The sequence below is a fragment of the Talpa europaea genome (genome assembly GCF_964194135.1).
Source record: "Talpa europaea genome assembly, chromosome: 6".
Classification (NCBI taxonomy): domain Eukaryota; kingdom Metazoa; phylum Chordata; class Mammalia; order Eulipotyphla; family Talpidae; genus Talpa; species Talpa europaea.
In genome coordinates, this window is record NC_140072.1 from 29,622,508 (window position 1) to 29,649,720 (window position 27,213).

The window sequence follows — 27,213 nt, forward strand, 5'->3', positions numbered from 1 at the left end:
CTTTTTTGGTTGCTCTATTTAAACTACCGCTCTCCCCTCCCCCAGTATCCCAGCATCCTCTAGTTCCCTTCTCTGATTTGTTTTCCCTCTGTTGCTTTATCACCATCTGACCCACATTATATTGTACTTGTTCACTGTTCACCTCCCCCTGCGGAATGTAAGCTTCCTAGAGCAAGGATTTTAACCTATTCTGTTAACTGCAGAGTTTTCCATCTCTAGAACAGTGCCTGGTACCCGGGAAAATGACAATAAATATGTGCTCAGTGGATTGGAGGGAATGGGACCATGGAAGATCAGTATCTTATTATAAATGATAGCCAAAAAGTTTGAATGCCACAACCTAAATAGGAATATTTGTTTACATTCTTTTTCTTTTAAAAAGATTTATTTATTTTTATACAAGAGCTGGGGTACAGGCCAGAGGCACGGGAGGGTGAGAGGATTCACCAGAGACAGAGCGGGGAACAGAACAGGCAGAGGACCGAAAAACACTGCTGAGGGGAGCAGCGGGTGAGACAGGAGAGGTCTGTGCACCATGTGGGAATCTCCCTGGCTGGCTGGGAATCAAACCTGCACTGCAGAGGCTACGGACAGCTTCACAGCACTGCGCTCAACCTGCTATGCCAAGACTCAAGTGAGAAAAGGCCCTGGTGTGATATAAGATTAAGCTCCATGCATCTGGGAAGATGCTCTTTTCCCTTAAAAGGGTTGCTGGCAGCTGCATGGGCCATGTCAGAGATAAACAGGTGTGTGAGTTGAGATATACTTCAGACAGATGTTCTACTTGCCCGTGCTCAGGGGTTGTTGCCTGTAAGGTTCCTATGGCTTTTTAAGTAAGACAAGTCTGGAATCTGTCTCGTGTGTGTGATATGTCAGTCTATCTGCCTGTGGTTTTTCCCATTAACTCCCAGCACACCTGAGACCAACCAGCATATAAATAAATATTGGTGGGACTCATGTTGAGGCATGATATTTGAATACAGAAAATAGATTACCAAATAATTAGTGAAGTCTCCTTATTAAAGTTAAAACTTTATTAAAGTCTTAAGACTTATTAAAGTCTCCTTATCAAAGAGAGCAGGATAGTGTATTTAATTCATTTCATAAAGCCTGTGGGTCACTCATGATGCCTACTACTTAGCAGGAGCTCAGTTTCAGGGCTTGTGAAGTGGTTGTCTTGCTCTTCCTGGGAAGAGCCTCTCTGGCTTCTCTGCTCTTACATGCTTTCTTCTGGAATTCTTCTGAGCTACACCTTCACACACTGGCTTTTACTATATTCTGCAATAGATTATTGGACACCATTTTTCAATAGTTTTCCATGTTCATTTATAATGTGGAATCTGTGGGGGATCAGTTCTTGTTTGATCCCTGTTGTAATTACAATCTTCTTAACGCTTTAGCAGCTCAATTTCACTAGCATTCTTTAGCATTGTTTTCTTTTTAATTTTACAATGAGAACATTGTGCTTTGGCAGTCTCTTGTCATTTGGGGTTGGATACCTTTACGGCAGTCTTTTTTTAGATGAAGGAATCATACCTGTCTTTCTCTCAACTTTCCTGAAGCTGGATATCTTGGCTTCTAGGCCAGTATTTCTCACAGCATACACCTCCATCCATGGACTCAGAATCACCTGAAGCTGTTGCCAAAACAGAGTCCGATCTACTGATCAGGTGCCACAGAGACCTTGGCATCAAGATCTGGTGGTATCCAGGAACATGTGTTTTTATAGCAAGCAGTCCCAGGGAACGTGGGCCTGCGCTGTGGGACTCCTTTCCCTATGGTGTACCAGGAGGGGACAGCTCTCAGCAGCTCCATGGTGCAAATCAGATGTTCTGTGGGTCAGAATAGAGTCTGGATTCTAGTCCCCTGATTGCTTTCTGTGTCTTTGAAGAGGTGGAGTTGCAAAAACTAGCTCCTACTCTTCCTAGTAATGCAAGACTGCCTGCAGTTGTTGGGATGCCCATCCTTCATCACTATTTTATGCTGCCCTGACCCGAGCTTTGATACTTATAAAGATGGGCTCCTCCGTCTTATGCCATTTTTGTGAGGCTTGCAACGCCATTGCTCTAAGTGCAGCCTGGTGGTTAAGTCCAGGAGCCCTGAGCCCAAATGTCTGGGATTGAACTCCGGCTCTCCTACTTACGAGCTCAGTTACCCTGGGCCAGTTACTTAGCATCTCTGTGTTTCCATTTCCTAATCTGAAAATAGAGATGATAATAATACCATTGATTTACAAGGTGGTTGTGATGATTAAAATAGTAAACATATATTAAGCACTTAGAACTGGGTTCTGGAACACAGTAAATTCTTACTGTTACTCCTATTAACTCCCGTTAACTCCTATTTGGCAATGGCCTCCAACTCTCTCACCAGAACAGAGGGAAAGAGGTTTCTTTGCATCCTCTGGAAAGGATTTCTGTGAAATACAGTGACCTGTTTAATTGAGCTCTTGTTCTTCTCCACTGGCCTTTCTCTTGCTGGGCAGCGCAGGCCAGTTCAGTGGTATGGGCTGCCCCCAATGAACTCACGCTTTGAGCACCCTCAAAAGGGTGGCATCATTCACCATTTTGTATCTGGACATTTATTTCTTAATAGCCTGGTCCTATGTGTCCCAGTTTCCCAAAGAACAAGTCTCCACTATTTCCTTTTCAGCTGCTGCTTTTCATCTCTGTTCTTCCCAGGCATACACAATAGGATGTGCTGTCTTGTTTTGATTAAACGAGTGGCTTCCTTACTTTGGAGAAATTACAAATGTAAGTGGGAGCCCCCATGCTGTCAGACCTGCACAATGCTTGCAATGCCCTTTAAAACATCTGGAGAGTCACTTCAGATAACTTTTTTCCAAAACATCATGGTGTCAGAATTAAATGAGGAGTGCTTCTTTTGCCTTGAGGATGCTGTCACGGGCATAGAAATGAATCCCCCCTAACTTTTTCCTCTATTACAATTGCTGTACCTTACTTTAAAGCATTGTCTGCATTCTCTATTCAAGTGTCAGTAATTGTGACTCAAACAAAGTGAATGCTACCTTTTTGTTCAAAATAAGATTCAGGGTTTAGAACTAAGTCACAAATGATACTCTAATTCTGAATGCTGCCTTATTACAAACTCTGAATATTCTTAGGACTCTAAAAGCATTTGGGGTTGTATTAGCCATACTGGATGTTCTGTCATAGATCCCTCTTGGACCATGTTGCCACCTGGTTTTTGGATTTCAAAGAATAAAGCTGAATTTACGTTTGCAGGACCTCTAGATCTTAAGAGTCCCCATTACTGAAGAATAAAGCATATTATTTTAGAAACTGCCTTTGGTGGTATATCAATAAGCATTTTTTTCTCAAATGACTATGCAACACTATCCTAAAGAAGAGGGATCATAAATTCACCACTTTTTTCTCTGGGTGCACTTTGCTGACATCCTTTTATATCTGAGTAATTGCTTGTGTGTGCAGACCCTTCTCTAGTGGAGCCCTGGCAGTGGTTGAGTGGGTAGCTCTTACCCAGCCACTACTATCTGCTGTCATGACCCTAGTTTTGAATGTCTGTGAGGGTTCCCCAATTCCATGGGGCTCACAGTCTCCTTGGCAAGGGATCCCTGCCACTGATATGAGCAGACCTGCTTTTCAGCAGCACTGAGTTTGAATGCTTCTCTCCACTTAAACCAAATTCATGTCAACTTAAATGACTTCACCATATGCAATAACAAAAAGGTGACAGGCATTGAAATAGGCTATAATATATGTGGAATACAATTTTTGAAAATTCCATATTCCACAGTGATGCTTAAAAAGGGAGAGAGCAACGATGTGAGAGAGGAAAAGGGAAAAAAAGATTTTTACAAAAGAGTGTTGGCTAATGTAGAATGACAGAATTTCAAAATTACCATCTTGTATCTCCATATGTAACAAGTAAATAATCAATAGGTGCCAAAATCACTGGATAAAAGTTTGTTGGCCATAGGAGAGCCACAAGGAGCTCAAGTATCCTATGGATCCTTTTTGAATGACAAAGGAAAAATATGCCTTTACACAGAGGTCCGCAGTCACGACCTGGGTGGGCCACGTGGCTCCTGAGTGACATGAGGTACCTCCTGGCTTGACACACTGGGAGAGACCCCACATGCCCTATGCAGGATTCTTGCAGAAATGGCAGCATAGTCACGTGATTCTGGACCACTAGCTTGGGCTCCTCACAGCACTCAGTGTGATATAGAACAGAGCAGGGCAGTTTTCAGGGTAGGAGGTGAGGGTGGGGGAGACTAAGAAATAACAGCAAAAATGCAGTGCATAAACTTTGATGGGATTCTGCGTCTAAAAGTCATAAAAATCGTGTACATTTGATCAGTGAATACAGGTTGGAAGATGTCATTAAATTCATGTTGATTTCCTGAGGTGTGATGCTGTTGTAGTTATACAGAATGTCCATGTTTGGGGGAAATACATGCTGAAGTAGTTAGGTATAAAGTGCCATGACGTCAATAAACTTCATTTGGATGGTTTGGCAAAAGGGAAATGTGTTCTGTGTACTTAAATAGAGAGGGAGTGGGTGTGGCAAGCTGTGAATCTAGGTATGGTATCTCGGGGTGTTTATAGTACTGTTCCTACCACTTGTCAGTGGATAAACAAATGGAAAGTGATTCCATTTGCCCGTTTAAAATTTCAAAATAAAAATATATTTAAAAAGAAATAAGACAGTATTTTCAGAATGATCTAAAAGAATTGACTTGCTGAATATCGGCTTTGAAATGGGGTGGTGCCATGTAATTGACACAATATGAGTGCATTTACACAAGAAGGTAGTGTAAATCACCCCAATGGATGGACAGGACAGAGGGGTGTCAAGGTGGTGTGACATGAGTGCACTGGCTTAACAGAGAGCCGGCACTAGAGCCAGGACTGGCTACTTCGTTTTCTCTGAAGGGTCTTAGAGAATTAATTGCAGTGACCTTTCCTTCTCTTTATGAAGTTCAGATATGAATCAAGTTTGTATCTTTTTTGAGGCTAGTATTACTAACCATCTATAATATTTTAAAGGTGGTGCAAGCCAAATCCTGCTCACTCAGGGGGCACATTTCAGGGTGGCCTCTTGAGGAGATTTAATGAAAAGCCAAAGTGGCTATAAAGGGACATAAGAGTATAATGTACAGTTTTACCATCCGCCCCACTGAGCTGCTCCAGCATCAAGTGAAGTGTTTTGTTTTTATTAAATGAGCTCACAGTTGGTAAAGATTTGGGTAGGGGAAGGGCAGGAAAGTTTCCACAGAAAGCAAAATTTTCAAATACTACTAGTAGTGAGAAGAGAAGGCTTGCTTTCATTATTTTCTAATTAGGGAGTTGAACTTCATAGCTGAGAAAATAAGACTTTCCACTTTAAGTGTAATACCCTGTTTCCAGTGGGGTGCTCCACACGATCCTTCACTTACAGAAGGGCCCATTCAGCTGAGAGCAAGTGCCTGGCAAATGTCTAATCACTCTCCTTCCAGATGAAGGGCCAAGAGAGAGGCGGGAATGGAAGCACAATGCCCCCATGGGCTCTCTGGGAGAGATGGATCCACAATCCTCATTAACTTCAGAGGTGGAGTAATTAGGCCCTGCTGGTAGGTACTATTTTTCTTCACATCATAACCAACATAAGTTAATGGCTCCATCATGAAAGTATCATGTGTGTGCCTGCTGCAATGTGAGGGCATGAAAAGGAATGTTTGGTCATTCCTTGAGTTTGGTGAGTGGTCCAGTCTGGGGAGCCCATAGAACCCTCCAGGTTCTCCCAACATTTGTTTCCTTGTTAACTTTCCTCCATGTCTTCTCCCTTTTTGTTCCTACACCATTCCGCTCCCATCACTGTACAAATACCTATGGTAATATTCCTGATTATTTTTAGACCAAGGTCAAAATCACAGGGAGTCTTGGATATTTGTGATCTTTGGATAAAAGCTACTCTATTGGGTGGTTCATTCTTATTGGTTTTTTCAGAGCTACTTCTAAGCCTTTCACTCTTATCCTGGCACACAAGGCCAGCTGCAATCTAATGTCCTCCCGATCCTCTGCCATTTGTCTAAACATGTTTCCCAGTGCTTAAGCAGGATCTGCACTCCCGATTAGTAAGTCTCATCCTGTTTTCCTCCTTCCCACAACGTGCTGTTGCTCATGCTGTCCCCTGATTTGGGCTACTCATTCTTTTCTCGGTATGTGATATCACATAATAGTTAAGAACTTGACTCTGGAGATGGAATGCTAGGTCCAAACCTTGACCTTGGGCAAGGTTTCTTCATGTAAAATTAGAGCTGGTGTGAGACTCAGAGTTGTTGTGAGACTTAAAAACTACACAGGTGTTTAAAGTAAGTACATATAAATATTAACTACCATTAGCACATTTACCTATTGTAAATGCCACCAATTCCATAAGGTCTAATTCAAGTCTCAGCTCTACCAACACAGCCTCTGCTGACTCCCCCAGCTCCTGATGATTTCCCCAACACTTTCCATTTCTGTGGATTGCAAGTTCTCATAGTGAATACCTACTGGCTTATATTATTCTTTATTTCATATTTTCCCTCCCTCCATGGAGATCATGAAGTTCTAGAGGGCTTGGAGCTTATGTCTTTCATGTTCTCAATAAAGGCACAGGAAGGCCTTGAACCCCAAAGCATCCGGTACTTCCCCATTCAGTGCACTGAGTGTTCACTCTAAGAATACCTCATTTCTAATGGGATGTGATCAGTGAGTAATTCCATTTCCGTATGCTGTTTCAAACATGTTAGAAACATCTAGAAGAGCTGTAGTATGTGAATTACTCACTGATCATGTCCCATTAGAAATATATGAGTAGAAAGATTGAAGAGAAAATTTTCTAGGATCTACAGTCGCTTTCCTGGTGTTTGAGTTACAAGTAAGGAATTTGAGTTGTTCTGGAATTATTTTAGATTGCTGCTCTGTATTCTTTGATTGCAACATTCTGAGTTCGTGCTACATTGGCCACAGCTTTGTAACATGATAGGCACTCATTGAATTATACCTACAGAAGTAAAAGCACTATACAAATGCAGTGTGCCATTGATAATAATTTTTAGAACCCATTGCTAGAAAAGAGAATCCTCTGAAATGGTCTCTCCTCTTGCTTCACAGCTACGTCCTCATTCCAGGCTCATTCAATCCATGCTCTCTCTTTAAGGTTGTTCTCATTTACTGCCTCACCACAATCCTACCATGGCTGTAAGCAAAGCAGAAAGTTGGTATGTAGGGAGCAGAATTGAATTTGGGTCTCTGGACATTGACTATAAATGAGACAAAGGGCTCAAGATGCTGCTTCTGAATGGTGGGGGCAAAGGAGAGTGCCCAGGTAGATGGCAGGGATCCATGTTCACATCAGAGATGGAAGCCAGGCAGGTGTACAGAGAGGAGAATGTGTTGTGTTATCTTAGTATGATGCTCCTGTAACTTTAAGGTGCCTGTGTGTAACTTGAGACTTGCAAAAAATGCAAATTCTGAACCAATAGATCTGGGATGGGGCCAGGAGTCTGCATTTCTAACCAATTCTCAGAATGATGTTGAGACTGGACTGTGCTTTGAATAGCAAAACCTTAGGAAAGAACATGAAAAGAATTGGGTCCAGGATACTGGTAACCTGATGAATGATTGTCAAGTATGTACATAGCCATCTTGTTAAATATTAAAGGATGTGGGGAATGGGCATAGATGATGTTGCTTCAGAAACAAAGTAACCAGATCCAAACGAGAAGGAGAAAAGTCAGAGAAAGAGTGCAGATTCCATTAATCAACTTTTCTACCTACTTGGCGAATATCCTTCCAAACTCTTCTCAGTAGAAATTTGAAATTTCTGTGCCTTCTTTTAACCAGGCCTGCCACTCCCCTCCAGGCTGTCACTTCCTAGCTTCAAAGCATTCCATTGATGTAGTGAACAATTTCATAAGGTGGAAATTCAGTCACTGTAATTCCTCAGGGCCCATTTGATTAATTTTAAACTGATGGGTTGGTTGGTTGTCGTGTGAACACATGACCCAGCTTCCATCCCACACAACTGCTCTCACCTTTGGAGTCTTAGGTCAGAAAGAATGTTACCAGCAAGTATGGAATGTGTTACCGATGAAAACGAGCTTGCCTCAAGCTGGCTGTGAGAATAGCAGGGGGTTGGATGGCAGAACATGAATCTAGGAGTTTACTCACAGTGTTATGGATTCATTATTCATCCCTTGGAAAGCATTTCCTGGTATGGTGGTTATGTGTAAGTTATCACAAATTTCCCTTGAGGAATGAAATGAGAAATATTTACTTTCCAAATTTTAGCTGCAAATAGGAAACTGTTATGCATAGCAATCAGTCTGGTACTTACAGAATGAAATTAAATTCAGAAGAAAAGATCTTCGAAACATCTGGAAGCTTTCGGATGCCTGTGTTACAGATGCTCCTGTGATGTGGGGTAGGGTGGGGATGTGGGCAGAGAGTGAATAAAAGTGTTATTAAGGCATAAGGTTAGAAAGCAGTAGGAAAGCACTGTGAAAATACTATTTTCACATTAAATTAAAAACTATTGAGTTTGGCTTTATCAGTAACACTTTAACTGTTGAAGCTTTTAGAATTTAAAAGTCCTGAGTGTATGGGGAAAGTTGCTCTAATGATTCCTATTTAGAGATCTAGGAGCTGGGACTAAACTTTTAGTTCTTTTTCATTATTTATATTTCTAGCCTGTTTTTTCCTATTGCACCAGTTGCATTTAAGTATTTCATTTCCTTTTGGTAATTAGTTTATTCCATGTGCTTGATAATTCTAGAAAGCACCCCCCTACTTTGGAACAGGTTTTTAACTAAGATACTTCAGATAGATTAATCTCCATGTGAGAAATCTATACCCCTCATTATTAAACACCTTTCTTTGTTAAGCTACCATGCAATTTAGGAAGTTCTTCCTGCATCTCACTTGAAGTCATTAAACGTTCTTTTGGTTATTGGAGCTACTCAAAGCTCCTTTTCTTTTCCTCTCACTGCTTATTTAGCCTTCAAAGAAGAGAATAAATTCAGTGATATGCTGAATGGAAAATATTTTTTTACACAAGAATGGGAGTTTTTTTTTTTAAAGGAGTCTAGGCATTTGGTGAGTTTTAAAATCATGAGTCAGGGACTCTGGACAACTGAATAAGCTGCCTGGCACCTGGTGACAGTGAGAGGAAGCCAGGTTTCTCTTTTGGCTCCTGCTGGATCTCCTTTACCCATAACCCCAGGTCACATTGCTCGGTCTGTGGCTGCTGATAGCTGTGTGGGCTTAGGCTGCGGTGGGTACTGGGACTGGGGGAATGTTACCTTTAAAAAATAAAAGACGATTATTCTCAGATATCAAGGAGCTGGAGTGGTCAAATATATTTCTGGAATTTTCTTTTTATCCCTAAAATGTTTTTTTTTTTTTTTTCCTGAAGCAGTTGATGGTGCAGATGCTATGTGTCCTATAGATAACCCTCCCCTGGAGTTTAGAAAAGCAAGGTTAGGAATAAGCCAGTGGTGGATCTGCCAAAGGAGCTAATTCCCAAAGCAGCTCCTGCAGGAGACCCCAGAGCAAGCCTGACCGGGTGACAAGAGACCACAGGGACAAGATGGCCTTCCCTGGCCTCCCTCCCCGCCCTCCCCTTTTTAAAGATTTATTTATTTATTTATACAAGCACTGGGTACAGGAGAAGTGTGGGAGGGTGAGAGAATTCACCAGAGCCAGATCGGGGAACAGAACAGGCAGACTGATGAAATACACTGCTGAGGGGAGCAGCGGGCGGCAGGAGGGGTCTGCGCACCATGTGGGACCCTCGCTGGCAGCCGGGGATCGAACCAGTACTGCAGAGGCTGCGGGCAACTTCTTAGCCCAGCGTTCAATTGCTGCGCCTCTGGGGAGGCCCTCCCCTCCTATTTTTGGCGGTGGTGGGGAGTGTGGTCGTCATATCTTTTGGAGATTTTATGAAATTTAAGTCATCAGGAAGAAGAGACAGAGGACATCTATCTTAGGGAGATGTATGTTTTCCCGTGTGAATAAGGGATTACTTGATGTGTGAGAAGGTCCGTAGCAATACACTTAGAGATTGCCTCACACAGCAGGACTGCTGGTATTGCTGCCAGGCCACGAGCCTGCCGGGCTATTGTGGTACTCAAAATTCTAACCAGAGGACTCAGTGTGATTTAATGGGAAATAGAAAATAATGATTTAATTTATATAGCTTACTGCCTGACTTAAGCAATACTTAAAATTTTTTACTTAATGAATAAACAAGTGAGATAAAGGGAGTCAGCAATTCTCAACTAGGGATGGGGATTCAAATCAAAATTGCCTTTCGAACTTTCACGTCATCACCTCACCTTTGAGATTCTGATTTGCACTTTTTTTTTTCTTTCAAAGACCTATTTATTTATGCATGCAAGAACTGGGGCACAGGCCAGAGATGTGGTGGGGGGCGGGGGGGGGTGAGAGGATTCACCAGAGACAGAATGGGGAACAGGCAGATCGACCAAAACACACTGCTGAAGGGAGCATCGGGCGAGACAGGAGAGGTCTGCTGCGCCATGTGAGATGCCCCCTGGCTGGCCAGGTATTGAACTCGTGCTTCAGTGGCCGCGGACAGCCTCATAGGTTGTGTCCCAACCCCCTGCGCCACCAGGGAGGCCCCTGCTTTGCACTTTTTAAGAATCATGACCATCCAACCGTTTCTACCCCCACCCCCACTGGCCATCCTCACCACCAAATTTGAAAATGACTTGCAAAGCTGTGATATTCTTATTGGGTATTTGGGACAGAGAAAATGTTGGGAACCACTTACATACATTCAAAACACCCAGCATGGTGGCTGACGAGTAATGCTGATTAAATTTAAATTATAAGAAGTACACGCAAATAATGCTAGGAATATTGTTAAAAAATTCTTCCCAGCCTTTTAATTGCTTTGATTTTCATCAGATGCCCATCTTCCCCTCCCTTATTGTTTAAAAAGGAAAATTCCTCACAGATATTTTAACCGGGGGAGATTTGTAAATGCTCCAGGCTCAATGTACACAAGGTTTTTGGTGTTCTGGATCAGTCTGTAAAGAGAGAGGAAAAAGCAGGCAACCATTTAATAGAGGAGTATTGATTGGAATGCCCAAGACCATGGTCACCAGAGGTTGCTGGCCAAAAATGGCATCAACAGAATCAAGTGCCCTTCTTATGCCTGAGAGGAGTGATTACCACCCTGAGGATGGCAAGAGCACCAGGAGAGCCAGCTGATCATTTTCAGGAAGTTCTGCTCTCAACCTCCTGCAGAGGAAGGTGTAGACACCATAGATGGGAATCTGTTTCACCCCCTCTTCCCCAGGGCAGCAACAACATCTGGGGCTCCTGGCCATGCACGTCCTGCCCAAAGTGAAGCTGGCACACTTGAGCTTGGTGGGAGAGATGAGCCTCTTAGCTATTTTCCCTTGCAGGTAAACCTATCCTCTCCCTATAGGTAAACCAGTCCTCTTCCTAGTGTCCTCTGAATAATGATCCAGATGAGTGTTCAGACTCTAGAACAGTCAGAGCGGAAGCTTGTATTTGGGGGATTTCTACTGATAATTTGCTGGGTGAAGATGCCTAGTCTCCTAACTTCCTCAAGCTGGGTTTCCTTCTATAAAACTGGGAAAATAATATGAGCCCTTCCTATTGCACATGTTGGTGGGTAGCGAGTAATAGATAAAGTGATATGTGATAATATATGAAGTAGAGATAATATACTTTGCAAGTATGAAAGTACAGCCATAGTAGCACAATGGTATCATTACCCTATATTTATTAGGGTTCTACCCCTATCTCCCCCAACCCTCTCCCCCTGTGACTTTGACTGTTTGAGAAGTAGCCACAGTTGTCGGGTCCTGTCTACTTTGGATTCAATAAAAGGCCAGTAAACGGCTTTGATTTTCTTAACCCATGCAATCACCATTTGAGTAAATGATTATTATTCTTGTTCTGTAGAGAAAATACAGAGCTTTGGTTAGGTAAATGGATTCTGGAGTCAGCTTGTGTTACACCCTGGTTTTACTAGCTGCTAAAGCTTGTTTTCTTCATAGAGTGGTTTTTGAGGAGTGTATGTGTGTGTCCAGCCTCAACTGGTGGTAACGATTGTTATCATAGATAATGAAATCTGGAAGTTGAATGACTGGTCTCTAGTCAGACGACTGAGAAATAGCGTAAGTTGTGTGGGAACCCAAATTTTCCAATTCCAAGTCTAGTGCTCATTTTACCTTCTTGTAATGACCTACCATTTGTGCTTATTTCCACCTTTTGCCTTTGATTTTTCAGAGGTGAGTGGCATTTTGTTGTAATTGTTTTTACAACTGAGTGTAGCAAAAGTGGGTCATACAGGCATTATGTGGATGATATGAAAGGGACTTTGATCTCTTCAGGATATTTTGAATCTTAGATCACTCATGCATCTGCTCATTCATTCAGCAATTTATTGACCACCTGCACATCCCAGGCCCTGCTCTAGGTGCTGGGGATTCAGCTGTGAACCAAGGAGGAGAGGCTCCTTTGGGAAAATTCCATAATCTTTTCCTTAGAGCACTTTATTTTTAAATGTTGATCAATGCTGCTTTGCATCATGAAAATCTTTATCTTAAGCTGCTCTGGTGGGTTCTCAATATAAGTCGTGCTGCAGTATCACCTGGGAAGTCTGTTAAGACTGTAGATTTCCAGGTGTGTGAAAGGACTGTCATCTGTATTTATCATGAGCTCCCCCTCCCCCCAATTCTACTCCATATTCAAGCTCAGACTTTGGCACCTATATGCCCATTATTTTGGATTTTCCCATAATCATATGGGGAAACTGGATTTCTTCATAATCACTTGGTGAGTTAGCTTCATTTCCCTGGCAACACTATCCTCTCCTGGGGGAGATAGCTATTTTAACTCCTCTGTATTCTAGCAGCTCTTGACCTTGGTTGGACATGTGGTGGGTGTTCACATACTTTATCAATTAATTGTTCTCTTCAGATAATTACTAATTGGACCATTCATAGGGAGGCTTTGTGGTTTATGGGAAATCCATGAGCTCTAAGGAAAGACAGGCTGGGGCTGAATCCCAGCCCTGCCATTGTCTAAGGTGCCATAATGGTACAATTACTAAACTCACTGAGCCTCCATTCCTTCTCCTGAACAAAAGGGGAAATTACTCTACTTTGCAGGGTGGCTGTGAGGAGTACAACCACTGTGAGGAGTGTCACAACCTAGAGGAAATACCTGCCAAAATAAGTATTTAAGAAATGTTTGTGCCTAACATCCATTATCTTCCCTTAACTGTTGAAACTCCTACACAAGTAAAGCCTTAGTTCTCTTGTGCAAGCTCATGTTTGGGCCAAACAAAGGGCCCTGGTTTAGGGATCAGATCACCTGACTTCTAGTCCCAGCTCTGGTAATTGCTATGTGACATCAGACAAGTCAATTAACTTCTTTGGATCATAGGTTCATCATCTGAAACTGAGTTGAGCTGGTCTTCTCCCTTTCTTTTTGTAAATTGGGAGGAATTTGGAAAGGATTATTTTAAAGAACCAATTCAAAAACATCACAACAACAACAACAATATATCCAACATACACATTCCTGTCACAGGGCTTTTATCTGGTAGGTATTCAAGAACCATTTACCCAATGAATGAATATGCCCAAACAGCCCCCAATGGACCAATTCATGATCTCTAAGCTCCTTGCCAAAATTTCCCACTATCCCAAATACTCTACATCCTTCCTTCCCTCCAGGAGGCAAGGCTACTTGGCAGGACTCCACAACGTCAATTTTAATTTCCAACTTTGTGTTGTAATGTTTCAGAGTTTATACAGCTCCTAGAGAGAAGCAGTTGTCACCATGGCAACCTTCAGGCCACTGCAGTGAGAGAAATTAGTGCCTGCCCAGATCTCGTAATTGCTGTGGTCTTTTCCTCTTGGATTCCTAGCAGTGGATGCTTGAATACAAATACTGAGTGGGTTCCAGTCAGCGAGGGTAATAGTGTACAGCAATAAACTATCTGTTAGCTGATGCTTACATTTCAGACAAATTGAGGAGATTGTCAAAGGCATTAGCTTCTATCTTTTCCAGGGAATCACTCTGAGAGATTTCACTAGGGGAGAGAGAAAAGAAAAAAAACAAAACATGAAGAAAACGACTATGTCTGCATGATAATACACTGTGTGTGACCCAAAAAACTGAGGGCTGCAGTGTGTCCCTATAAAGAAGAAGAGGGAGGCCAGAAGTTGTCCTCACATCGTAAAGCACTGACATCTGCTGGGAACACTGATGGGCATCTATAACCCAGGTGTAATTGAGATGCAAGTTTCAGCAACCCCAGTTTCTCTGACAGGGTTTTTTTTTTTTTTTTTTTTTCCCTCTTGTTTAGATGGCTAGAAGTAGACAGGCCCTGTGAGGAAATCTAGTCTGAGTCCCTTATGTTACAGCTTTGAAAACTGAGGCCCTGAAAGGAGAGGCAAATAGTGTTTATGGGGAGGTTTAGGACGAGGAGCAAGATGTCTGGGTTCCCAACTCCATCATTCGGATGAGATTTTAATTCGTTGTTTCGAAACTCTTAACCTTCCTCCCCAAATCCTGTTCTGAGGCAATCATGAGGTGATTAACTACCGACACTGTATCCTGCTTGGGTTGTGACTGTCTAGTTCTTCTGCTCTTTTTTCTCTGTGAGCAAACTGAGGACATGGAGCATGGCCTGTGACTTGTGAATCCCTGGCGGCTTCATGTTGCCTGGCATGCAGTGTGAATGAATGCATGGATTAAGGAATAAGTGGATTTCTAAAAGAAGACACAAAAATAAAAGAGCCATGTACCACCCCCAAGGAGGGAGGTAATTATTGAAACCTCAATGAAGCTACTGTTTGCTGCCAGCTGAGAAAAAAGTCTCAAAGTCACAAATTGTACATTTGTATGTTTCGAAGGTTCACTTTCACCGAAAGTTCCAGACTTGAGAGCTTCGGCCCACAGAAAGGTGGAGCCTCAGGCAGCTAATGTCTTTTATAAACAGCACAGTAATGGATTGTTCCTGGGTTGATTCATCTTATTCCTACCTAATAGTTTGCTTATTTAACTGTGACTGCTTTTCTCACTAGGAGGCCTTAATGCATTAAAAGTTATCAAAACGTAGCATTTATAAACTTGAGAGCAGAAGAGTAAGAGTTAGACTCAAGCAAACTGATATTTCTGTAACCTGCAGTGAATTTCCTATAATATGCACTCATTCTTGAGGAATTATTTTTAATATCCTTATTGCTTGCTAATGCCCCGAAGAGCAGTCAGAGGCCCAAGGAGCTAAGATGTTCTAAAGAGCATCTTCTTTACAGATGCAAATGAGCTTCTAAAACCTAGTGGATTTTTTAACTTTATATATGCTCTCTGGGAACTAAACAGCCTGTGAGGTCCTTTCACTCAGACTAACATTTAGGAGAATACTGGAACACTGTACTGAGAAGGGTCTCTCTTCAAGTATGGGTCTGTCCTGGAAGCTGAGATTGGCAAAAGATTGAAATTAGATCTGATGCAAATAGATCACCCTGCATTATCAGACTGCTTTACACTTTTGATAAATACTTTTTTATCAATATGCCTATAAATACTGTGTTTATGTCATGCACTTATTATAGTTTAGATACAAAGATTATCTTCTGATGCACAATAATCTTCCAACACATTTTCTCCTACATGTGGGTGTTATCTAAAAATGTGACACAAGGGAATAGCTGCTCTAGCAGAAGGAAGATTTTTATGATTGGAATCTTTTTCCTCTTCTACTTGAGAAGTTTATCAAAATGCATTCAATTTATTGAAGCAAGGTTAATTATTCAGATTTTAATGACTCAAAAATCAAACCTATTCTTTAAAAGTTCCCAGATTTTATTTGTATTATAAAGATAAAAGTGCTAGGTTTTCCTAAACGCAATTTCTCTCCCAGAAAAATTTTCTTATTTGAACTCCGATTTTTTGGAAAAAAATTTATTACCCCAATTATGAATGTCTTTTAATACGCAGTATCTTACTTACATTTTCACGACCTCATTAAGTCCTCTGAAAGCGTGAGATGGGATTACTTTGATAGGGAGATAGGTGAGTGATCTAGAGAAGAAAAAAGGAAAGCCAAGAATTAAAAAATTTAAGATTAGGGTGCCTTTTCAGTTCATGTATAAAATGTGTGTGTGTGTGTGTGTGTGTGTGTGTGTGTGTGTGTGTGTGTGTGTGTGTGTTGAGTGACTAGAAAATCCCAACAATTGGATTCAGGTCAAGAATTCTAATTTATGTCCGTAAAGAGATGTGTCATGATCCATTTCTGGTCTTTATCAAACAGTGTGTATTCTGTGATTTACATCCTGGACTTTGGGATTAGACACACCCAGATTCAAATCCCTACTCCTCCAGTTCCTGGTTATGTTACTTAAGTCCTCACTTTAACTTTCTTCATCTATAAATTAGGAATAATAGTTCTTATTTCACAAGGTTACTATATGATTAATCAAGATACCCTATGTAAAGGACAAAGTTTGGCACCAAACAAATGGTTAATACATACTTCTCGAGTGGCCTTATAGGCTTGGCTGGAAGGATTGAAAAAACTTTCTTGGCTAGAGTGGAGGAAGCAACGGTGAAAATGCAATTGGAAACCAGGTAGGTAGGAGAGGGGAAGACTCACCAAGCACATGTTCCTGTTTTGACCTATACCATCTTCCCATGCAGCCTATTTCAGTATTATTCCAACCTAATCCCTTTCAAATCACATAGGCACCTTATGCCAGTTTAGGGAAACATCTATGGAGTGTTTCCTTCAGGCACTCACTTCTATCCAGAGAAACATTTCAAATGTTTTTATTGAGATAAAAGTTATGTATCACATGAGTTGAGAAAGAGTGATGACTCAGCAAGAACCCAACCAGAACAGGATAGTGTATGAGTGCTAAGGAGCTTGGGGCTCACACAGGAGAAGGTATCACCAAGGCAGGGATGAATGTCCAACTTGGAGTTATCAAGCATCTACAATGGTTAAAGGTATTAGTCCAGGAAATGGCAGAGAAGAGAGGAGCAGACAGGACATCTCAGGTGGAAGTGAACACCAGGAATATGAAACAGGGTGAGAGATGCTGCTTTGCTTTTCATGTGTCAGTAGCAGAGATGTGATGTCATAGTTGTTGGGAGTGAGGATCTTCTCTATGATGAGTAGATGTTGAATCAGTGAGATGTTTTCCAGTGCTGTAAGGTACTTGCTACTGCTATAAGGTGCTTGGGAAGTGGTGCGCACCCATCTATAATCTTATTTTATTCACTAATAATAATGCATATTATTATATATAATATAGTATAATAATAAGTATTTCCCTTTATGGCAGAAGAGAATGAATCACAAAGAAATTAAGTAACCTGAGCAATATTATTTAACTGAGCAATATTGGGCCAAAGCACCCAATTCTTATCTCACTCTGTTTTTTCTTTCCCCCAACTTTATTGAAAAATAATTGACAAATGTAATTGCATATATTTGAAGTGTACAATGCGATTATTTGCTATGAAGATATATTGTGGAATGATTAACAAGTTCAAGATGATTAACACATCTGTCACCTTACGTAGCTAACTTCTGTGTGTGCCTGTGGTGAGAATGCTTATGATCTAATCAACTTTCAAGTACACAAAACCAGATTATTAACTACACTCACTCAGCTGTACATCAGATCCTTAGAGCATATTCTTACAACAAAAAATTTGTATCCTTAGACCCACATCTCCCTATTTCCCTCTCCCCTCACCCCTGGTAATTACCATTCTATTGTCTAGTTCTATGAATTGGATTTTTTTGTTTGTTTGATTTTTGTTTGCACATATATCCTTTGGTATTTTCTTTCTCTGTCTGACTTATTTACTTAGTATAATGCCCTTCAGTTGCATCCATGGCAGTATTGCCTTTCTTTCTGCTTGAATAATATTATATTGTATGTATGTGCCACATTTTCTTTTATCCATTCATCAGTTTTTGAGATAGTGATTTAATTTCCTTTCAATTTATACCCCAGTAAACTTCTGTCTGTCAGTGAGCAAGGTGTTGGGACAGGCATTGTAACTTTGTTTCTCTCAGGAGGAGGAGTATCACACTCTCTATTTCGCCTGCAAAGCAGCTTATCCACAGTTCTTCTCTGGGGACTAACAGAAAATTTCATTTCAGAAAAATGCTTTCACTTAACTGTCTCTTATAGATGGTACAGCCTACTGGTCCTCTGATTCTATTCCTCAAAACAAAGTCCCACCAAGCACACTGTTCAGTGCCCACACTCATTGAACAGGCATCCAAATAGAACAGGGATGGTGGTGGGGGGAAAATCTTTTTAACATGGCCTGTTTGCATCCTATATTTCTTCTGGAATCACGACTGCTTGGTTTACTGATTAAAAACACAGTTTTATTGCTCTCTGCACTGCCAAGTCAATAAATTTCCAGAAGAGAAAGCTGTATTCTACTGTACCCCATGTAACATCAATAAAACTGACAGCCAAATTCTGATTCCAGAATCTTTATTGCTGGGATAATGCAGTGCAGAACACATTTTGGAGAGTGTTTACATAGATGCTTCAACCAACCCTTCAGAGCTGTTTATTCATGCAAATGTAGCCCAGAAGCTGGAGCCTCTCAACAGGCAGCTTCCTCCTCCAAAAGGGAGCCCCGGCACGGCCCCCTGGAGAGCAGTTTGGCTCAGATTTGACCAGAGAGGTTGCCTGAGCTTTTGATTGATGTAAGGATGACAGACGAGGAGCAAAGGTTGGCCAGAAATGAGAGAAGCTGTAGATCATGCACTGGCTGTCTCCAGTGACTATGGAACAGCCCTGGTGCAAAATGAAATTTTGCAGAGTTGATGTTGATGCTGCAGAGCAGGAAAGGCAGCGGTGATGAGAGTAAAAATAGAGTCCCTACCATAAAAGAACCACTGAGTGAACAGCAGGTAGCTGCGTGGATGTGACTGGGGCTGAAAGAAGCCTGGGGGCCAGATGCTGGGAGAGAATTGGGAGGAGGCAGGTAGACTGAGCCTTTCAAAACAGATGTAGTCCTGTGGAGTGATGTGGAAAATGTGGTTCTGTGAATCCAAACCCATTTTTCCCACTGACTTACATTTTTATTTCAGAGTTGTCATGTCTACTTTTCTGATGTGTTCTCCATTGGCAGCAGTTCCTAAGCAGAGCAGTCAAGTATCTGTCTCCCAGGTTGAACTTGCTTGATCAGGGGGCCTGTGATTTGCTCATCACCATTTGAATGTACCCCCTTAAAGGCGCCCCCTTCTCTGATGTGTGCATCTGTGATTCTTTCCACCGAGCCAGACATTTTTAGTAAAGTGAGCAATTGTCTTAATAACCTGCAACGTTTCTCCTTTACGTATCCCAGAGAAATTCTCATGCTGATACTTAGGAGAACCTGCACAAAGATGTTCTTCCCAGCCTTGTGGCATCTGGAGGCAACATGGGTGTCCACTGCTGGTAAAGTGTGGATGGCACATGCCCTACTAATAGGTGAGCAGTCAGAAGTCTTGAGCTACACTTGCTCCCCCTGTCCCATGTGGGAGTTAATTTTTGCCTTGATTCTTTATCCTGTGGCTTGCCTGGTCTCTCCAGAATCCATCCAGGTGTGGAATCTTACTATGCTGCCTCTTATCACCAGATCCTGATGCTGGTATCTCTGTTCCTTGGAGGACACTGCTGTCCCAGAACAGTTCCCAGTTGCTCTCTGGTTAGGATCAATCTCTAGCTTTCACTGCTGGGTTCTGACTTCCACACATGGGGACTCTACTGTAGTTGAATTATTCCCTGTAGTGGATGCTATGGTGGGCTACCAAGTCACCCTTCGGAAGGAGGCACTTAGCCCTCAGGGACTGGAAGGGTAAGTGGCTTAAGCTCTCAGCTGAGTTGCTCTCCTAGTATTCCTAAGATTGCCACCTTACCCCAAATCATGCCTTCTGTCTGCACAGCCTGCATCCAGTGGCCAGTCAGTGAACAGAATAAAGGTCTGGTCCCTTTGCCAAGGAATACCCTACCTTCTGAGTTCCTTCCCATCAATTTTTTTCACCTGGGCCTCGACTCAGTCCCTTTCCTAACAATCCCAGCTACCAAGCCCTGAAAGCACCACGTGTCAGAGCCTAGCACCGGAAGCTCTGCGTTCAGGGGAACCCAATTATCTAGAAGAGGTGGATGCCACATTGCCAGGCCCTTCCTAATTATTCCTAATGTCTCCTGAGTTCACAAGGGTGGGCCTTGGGCCCCTCTTCTTTTTTCCTTCTCTTAGTTTAATAACACAGATGATGAAAGGAGACAATCTGTCAGACTCACAGGATTGTGAATGAATACTCAAAATAATGTTAGCTGGAGAGCTTCAGAGTCAGGAGGTTGTGTGTCCCCTTTCAAAGAAACCTAAGATTTGGAAATCCTTTACAAAAACCTAGCAATTGGGAGACATTCATATTATCAAGGGCTTCTTTGTTCTACAGAGAGATTCCATGAAAGGTGCCTTTAAAAAGCAAACTCTCTAGATGAATGGAAAATATGGTTCTCTCCTTTTAAAGACAGGCATTGACAAGCCTGGCTACAAGGAAGGCTCCCCACCTACCCTTGGTTTTTCAGAGCTTAGAGCACATAGATGGTCCCCATGACAGGACCATTTTCAGAAGCCCACAGGCTGAGAGGGCCAGAGGGAGACCGGAATCAGGGAAAGAATCCAATATCAATCTAGAGTTTCCAAATCCTGTATGGGATCTTTGGTCACGTTGGTGGCGCTTTTAGCTTTGTTTCTGCCCAGTACGACAGAAATGAAATGTTTTTATTCACTTCCCTCTACTTGTTTAGGAAAAAAAATCTATATTATCGATGTAAGATCCTATAATACCCATCCATCTTTCACAGACAATTAATTTATTGCTAGAGCTGCACATCTGGAATTTTAAAACACTAACATACCATCAAGAGGGAAAGGGGAGAGAAATCAAAGATGGTCAGAGTCTTTTTTTGCCTATGGAACTCATTAGAATAGAAGGGGGAAGCATTATCATACTTAAATTAAAAAGACTTAAATTTTTTTAAAGATTTATTTATTTATTTATACAAGCACTGGGTACAGTCAGAAGCGAGGGAGGGTGAGAGAATTCACTAGAGCCAGAGCGGGGAACAGAACAGGTAGAACGATGAAATACACTGCTGAGGGGAGCAGCGGGCGGCAGGAGAGGTCTGTGTTCCATGTGGGACCCTTGCCAGCAGCCGGGGATCGAACTGGCACTGCAGAGGCTGCGGGCAGCTTCGCAGCCCAGTGCTCAACCACTGTGCTACCAGGAGAGGCCCTAAAAAGACTTAATATTTTTGTGTTTGTTACATAGCACTTGTTCTCTACTTAATAGACTTAAGAGTGTCTGTATTCTAGAAATTTCTGTATTCTAGAAGAAATTCTGTATTTTAAAGCAGCTCAATAATTATAATAAACTTGTTCTCATCTTGAAATGAAATAAAATAGCTTCCCCATTTCCAAATCTTTACACTTTCAAATATCAATACATTGCTCTATTTGGCAACTTCATTATCAGGCAAGCCTTCCTTTATGGGCTCCTCTCTTCAGCATTTATGTAGAGGCAGCCGAGACTCACTTTAACTGACATGTGAGTTAATATGATATCAAACATGTTAAGTTTATGTTAATGTGTTAATTTTATATGGACATCAAATATATTAAGTTTAACACCCCCAAACTTGGAAATGTGCTTTGAAAATTAACTCATTTGATTTTGATTGTTGCTTAAAGGATTGGTCAGTCCTTTAAGCACTTATTGTATTAGATTCAGTGAATCAGAGGGAAAGGGCCTCTTGCAGATGGTTTGGTCCAAGCTCTTACTCTACAGACGAAGAGTCTTAGGAAAAGTGAAATGGGGGGGCGGAGCAACATGGCGGCGAGGAGACGCTGCGAGTAAGATCTCCCATTAAAAAAAGTTAATAGGGAGGAAAAGCGGCAGGTCCCAGTGAGAACTGGGACACGGAAGATAAACGGACGACTCCAGCAAACTGCCCGAAGAAGAAAGTTGCCATAAAAGAGGACGAGAAGGGAGGGAAGCGCAGAACCCTGCTCCCCTCCCCCGCCCACAAAGTCGGCACTCTCCGACCGGCAGAAAGGAGGGAAACAACAAACCAAAACGGCCAACAAGAAAAACGGACGCAGCAAGTGGGACTGTGAGTGGAAAGGAACTATTGCAGCCACCACACCCCGTGAACGGGAGAGGCGAACCCTGCAGGATCCGCCGCGGAGGTGAGCTCCAGGCGCCATTAAAGAGAGCCACGCCCCCCAGGAGGAGACCAGCACCAGCACACAGCCCCGGCCGCCCGGTAAGGTTGCGTACTGAAAGCGGCGCGGATCCGGACCGGATCGCAGCTGCCCAGGTCCCCGCGCCTGCGACCTAGGCTTGCGGGGAGACAGCGGAGGCCCTCCCTGAGTGAGCAGGAACAAGGCGCCCAGGCAGGGGAGCGGGATTCAAAAGGCGCCATTCCCGCGCCACTGATCTGGGCTACAGCCTGCGTCCTGGAACTGAGGGCTTTGGAACTGAGACCCGGGGCACGAAATTAGGGGAAGACTGCGGAGGCCCTCCCTGAGTGAGCAGGAACAAGGCGCCCAGGCAAGGGAGCTGGACTCAAAAGGCGCCATTCCCGCGCCACTGATCTGGGCTACAGCCCGCATCCTGGAACTGAGGGCTTTGGAACTGAGACCCGGGCACGAAATTAGGGGGAGACGGCGGAGGCCCATCCTGAGTGAGCAGGAACAAGGCGCCCAGGCAGGGGAGCAGGATTCAAAAGACGCCATTCCCGCCCCACTGATCTGGGCTACAGCCCGCGTCCTAGAGACCCGGGGCACGAAATTAGGGGCGTGGGTTCCCCACGACGGTGGGGCACAAGGCAGACACAGCACCCCAAAGCCGTTGAGGTGTACCCTACCATCCCCGCTCTGCTCCCTGTCCCACGGGGTGGAAAATCAGCTCCCCAAGGGCTCTAGGAGAGATCTCTGGCACCACCTAGCGACTTGAAGCCAGCAGAGGCTCCTGAAGGAGCTAGTGGCCAGCTGGGGAGTTTGCCCACACCGGGCCCCTTCCGAACAAGTAGTCTGAGCCCACAGGGAGAGCGAGCACCCACAGCCGGGGCAGACCAGGTGCGCAGAAGAGTGTGCCTGAGACCAGACACGCAGGGAGTGTGTCCCACATCACCATTTTAGAACAGGGACATTTCTTCAGTAAAGACTACCTGCAGAAGGCTTCCTCAGGAGCCAGAGGTGAGCGGGGGAAGTTCGCCCACGCCAGACCCCCTCTGGCCTGCAGTCCAAGCCCAGAGGGGAGCAGGAACCCACCGCCGGGGCAGACCAGGCGCACAGGGGAGTGTGTCCCTACATCGACATTTTAGAACAGGGACCTTTCTCCAGTAAAGACTGCTTGAAACTGACAGATGACTCCTGGAAGAACCAGAGGGGAACAGAGAAGCCCACCCAAGATGCCGGCCAGTCCCAACAACACACTGTCCCAACGCATACGGCAAATTAGAAAACAGACAGTAGGGAAGAGAAGAACCACACGCAACCTAGCAACTCTCCAGAGAAAAAGCACACCACAAAAAGAAAGCCAGCCCCCAGATTGCAAAGACAATAACTTGGAAGAATTTCTGAGCCTTCCAGAAAGAGAATTTAAAATTGCCGTGATTAAAAAACTAACAGAAGTCATAAAGGAAAACAATGATAAGGGAAAAATAATCAACGATCAGAAGAATGCAATTGAGTCCCTAGAGAGGGAAAACAATGGTCAGAAGAAAGAAATTGAGTCCCTAAAGAGGGAAGTAAAAGAAATGCAGGAGATCAAAGAATTAATGGAAGAACTAAAGAATTCTGGGAAAAGCAATGAAAGCAGAATAGATGAAATGGAAGAACGAATAAGTAATCTTGAAGACATAGAAATAAAAAGAACCAAAACAGAAAAGGAAAGAGAAGTACGAAGGAAAAAGAACGAAGAAAGACTTCGGGAACTATCTGACTCCATGAGGAAAGGAAATATAAGAGTTATAGGAATACCAGAAGGAGAGGAGAGAGATGTAGGAACAGAGAAAATATTCAAAGAGATAATTGAAGAGAACTTCCCAAATGTGAAGAAGGAGCTGAAAATTGATATACAAGAAGCAAGAAGAACACCAAACTTCCACGACGAAAGGAAAAATACAGCAAGACACATAATAGTAAAGCTCCCAAGAATCCAGGACAAGGAAAAAATAATGAAGCTGGCAAGAGGGAAGAAACAGATAACATTCAAAGGAAAACCAATCAGGCTGACATCAGACTTCTCCGAAGAAACACTACGGGCAAGGAGAGAGTGGAGGGACATAGTCAACAGACTCCAAGAAAACAGATGCCAACCAAGAATACTCTATCCCGCAAAGCTCTCCTTCCTCTTTGAAGAAAGAATATGGACCTTTCCAGACAAACAGAAACTCCGGAATTTCATTGCAACTAAACCCCCACTCCAAAAAATACTACAAGGAGTCCTAAAGCCAGAACCTCAGAGGGACGAATAACAATGAAAGAAGGCCAAAAAAAAAAGTTATTAAAAGAATAAATAAATAAAATCAAAGGAAAGACAAACACAATGGCAAATACAGATGTTAACATATCAATAATAACTCTGAATGTAAATGGACTAAACTCTTCAATAAAAAGACACAGAGTTGCAGCCTGGATTAAGAAACAAAACCCAACCTTTTGCTGTCTCCAGGAAACACATTTAGCTACAAAAGATAAAAATAGGCTCAAAGTTAAAGGATGGAAAACAATCCTACAAGCAAATGGACCAAAAAAGAAAGCAGGAACAGCTATACTTATATCAGATAAAACAGATTTCAAACTCAAAAAGATAAAAAGAGACCCCAAGGGTCACTACATTATGATCAAGGGGACAATACTTCAAGAAGAAATAACACTCATTAACATATACTCACCAAACGAAGGAGCACCAAAATATATCAGACAACTGTTGTCCTCTCTGAAAACAGACATCAGAGAAAACACATACGTAGTGGGAGACTTCAACACACCACTATCAACAATGGATAGATCAACAAGACAAAAAATAAGTAAAGAAACTAAAGCTCTAAATAAGGACCTAGAGCAATTGGGCTTAACAGACATCTATAGAACACTAAACCCCAAAAAAACGGAGTACACATTTTTCTCAAGCGCACACGGATCATTCTCCAGGATCGATCACATACTGGGGCACAAGACAAACATCAACAGATACACCAAGATTGAAATCATATCAACCATCTTTTCTGACCATGAAGGCATCAAACTAGAAATAAACCATAAAAAGAAGGCAAGGAACTTTCCTACCTCATGGAGATTAAAAACCACACTACTGGAAGACCATTGGACTAATGAGGAGATCAAAGAAGAAATTAAAAAATTTTTTGAATTGAACGACAAGGAGGACACCAATATCCTAAATGTATGGGATGCAGCAAAAGCAGTAATAAGAGGAAAATATATAGCAATAGAAGCTCACATCAAGAAACAAGAAAGAACGCAAAGAAACAACCTAATCTCGAAGCTCAAAGATCTAGAAAAAGAACAACAAAAAAACCCCAAAACCAGTAGAAGAAAAGAAATAATAAAAACCAAAGCAGAAATAAATGAAATTGAAACTAAAAAAACAATCCAAAAGATCAATGAAACCAAGAGCTGGTTCTTTGAAAAAATCAATAAAATAGACAAACCCCTAGCCAGGCTCACAAAGGAAAAAAGGGAGAAAGCACAAATAAACAGGATCATCAATGAAAGAGGAGAAATCACAACGGACACAGCAGAAATCAAAAGAATAATCAGTAACTACTATGAACAGTTATATGGAAACAAGTTCAACAATCTAGAGGAGATGGACAAATTCCTACAACTCTACAATCACCCAAAGCTAGATAAAGAAGAAATAGAACACCTAAACAGACCAATTACAATTAGCGAAATTGAAATGGTAATAAAAAACCTCCCCAAAAACAAAAGCCCAGGACCTGATGGATTTACAAATGAATTCTACCAAACATTCAGAGACGAATTAGTGCCTATCCTTCACAAACTCTTCCAAAAAATTGAGAAGGAAGGGACAATACCAAACACGTTTTATGAAGCCAACATTACACTAATACCAAAACCGAACAAGGACAACACAAAAAAGGAAAACTACAGGCCAATCTCCCTAATGAACACTGATGCAAAAATCCTCAATAAAATTTTAGCTATCAGAATCCAACAATGTATCCATAAGATAATTCACCACGACCAAGTTGGATTCATTCCAGGGGCACAAGGATGGTTTAACATCCGAAAATCAATCAACGTTATCCAACACATCAACAAAAAGAAATATAAAAACCATATGATAATATCAATAGATGCTGAGAAAGCTTTCGACAAAGTGCAACACCCATTCATGATAAAAGCCCTTGAAATTCTTGGGATACAAGGAACATACCTCAACATCATAAAGGCCATCTATGACAAGCCAACAGCCAGTATCATTCTCAATGGTGAAAAGCTGAAAGCAATTCCATTAAGATCTGGAACAAGACAAGGATGTCCACTCTCACCATTGCTTTTCAATATAATACTGGAAGTCCTAGCCAGGGCAATAAGACAAGAGAAAGACATCCAAGGAATCCAAATAGGAAAAGAAGAAGTCAAACTATCACTATTTGCAGACGATATGATATTATATATAGAGAACCCCAAAAACTCCACAGAAAAGCTAATTCAACTCATCAATCAGTTCAGTAAAGTGGCAGGATACAAAATCAACACGCAAAAGTCAGTAGCCTTCCTATACACAAACAATAAATCTGAAGAAGAAGAAATCAAAAAGACCATCCCTTTTGTTATTGAAACAAAAAAAATCAAATATTTGGGAATAAATCTAACAAAAGAGGTAAAGGACCTATACAAAGAAAACTATAAAACACTGTTAAAAGAAATAGAAGAAGACACAAAGAAATGGAGAGACATCCCCTGCTCATGGATTGGAAGAATAAACATTATTAAAATGGCCATCCTTCCAAAAGCAATATACAGATTCAATGCTATTCCAATCAAAATTTCAATGTCATTCTTCAAAGAAATAGAACAATTATTGATGAAATTCATATGG

At 42.1% G+C, this 27,213-nt stretch overlaps 1 protein-coding gene across 1 annotated transcript in view; it reads right to left on the reverse strand.

Moving 5' to 3' along the window:
- Nucleotides 1–27,213, reverse strand: part of LHCGR (luteinizing hormone/choriogonadotropin receptor) — a gene marked incomplete at both ends in the record, with an annotated part of 56,188 nt that overhangs the window by 17,058 nt on the left and 11,917 nt on the right. The window contains 5 exons of the mRNA XM_084235110.1: nt 8,184–8,261; nt 8,350–8,424; nt 10,991–11,065; nt 14,038–14,112; nt 16,038–16,109. Of these exons, the coding sequence (XP_084091236.1) occupies nt 8,184–8,261; nt 8,350–8,424; nt 10,991–11,065; nt 14,038–14,112; nt 16,038–16,109 (375 nt within the window). The remainder of the gene's footprint in view (nt 1–8,183; nt 8,262–8,349; nt 8,425–10,990; nt 11,066–14,037; nt 14,113–16,037; nt 16,110–27,213) is intronic.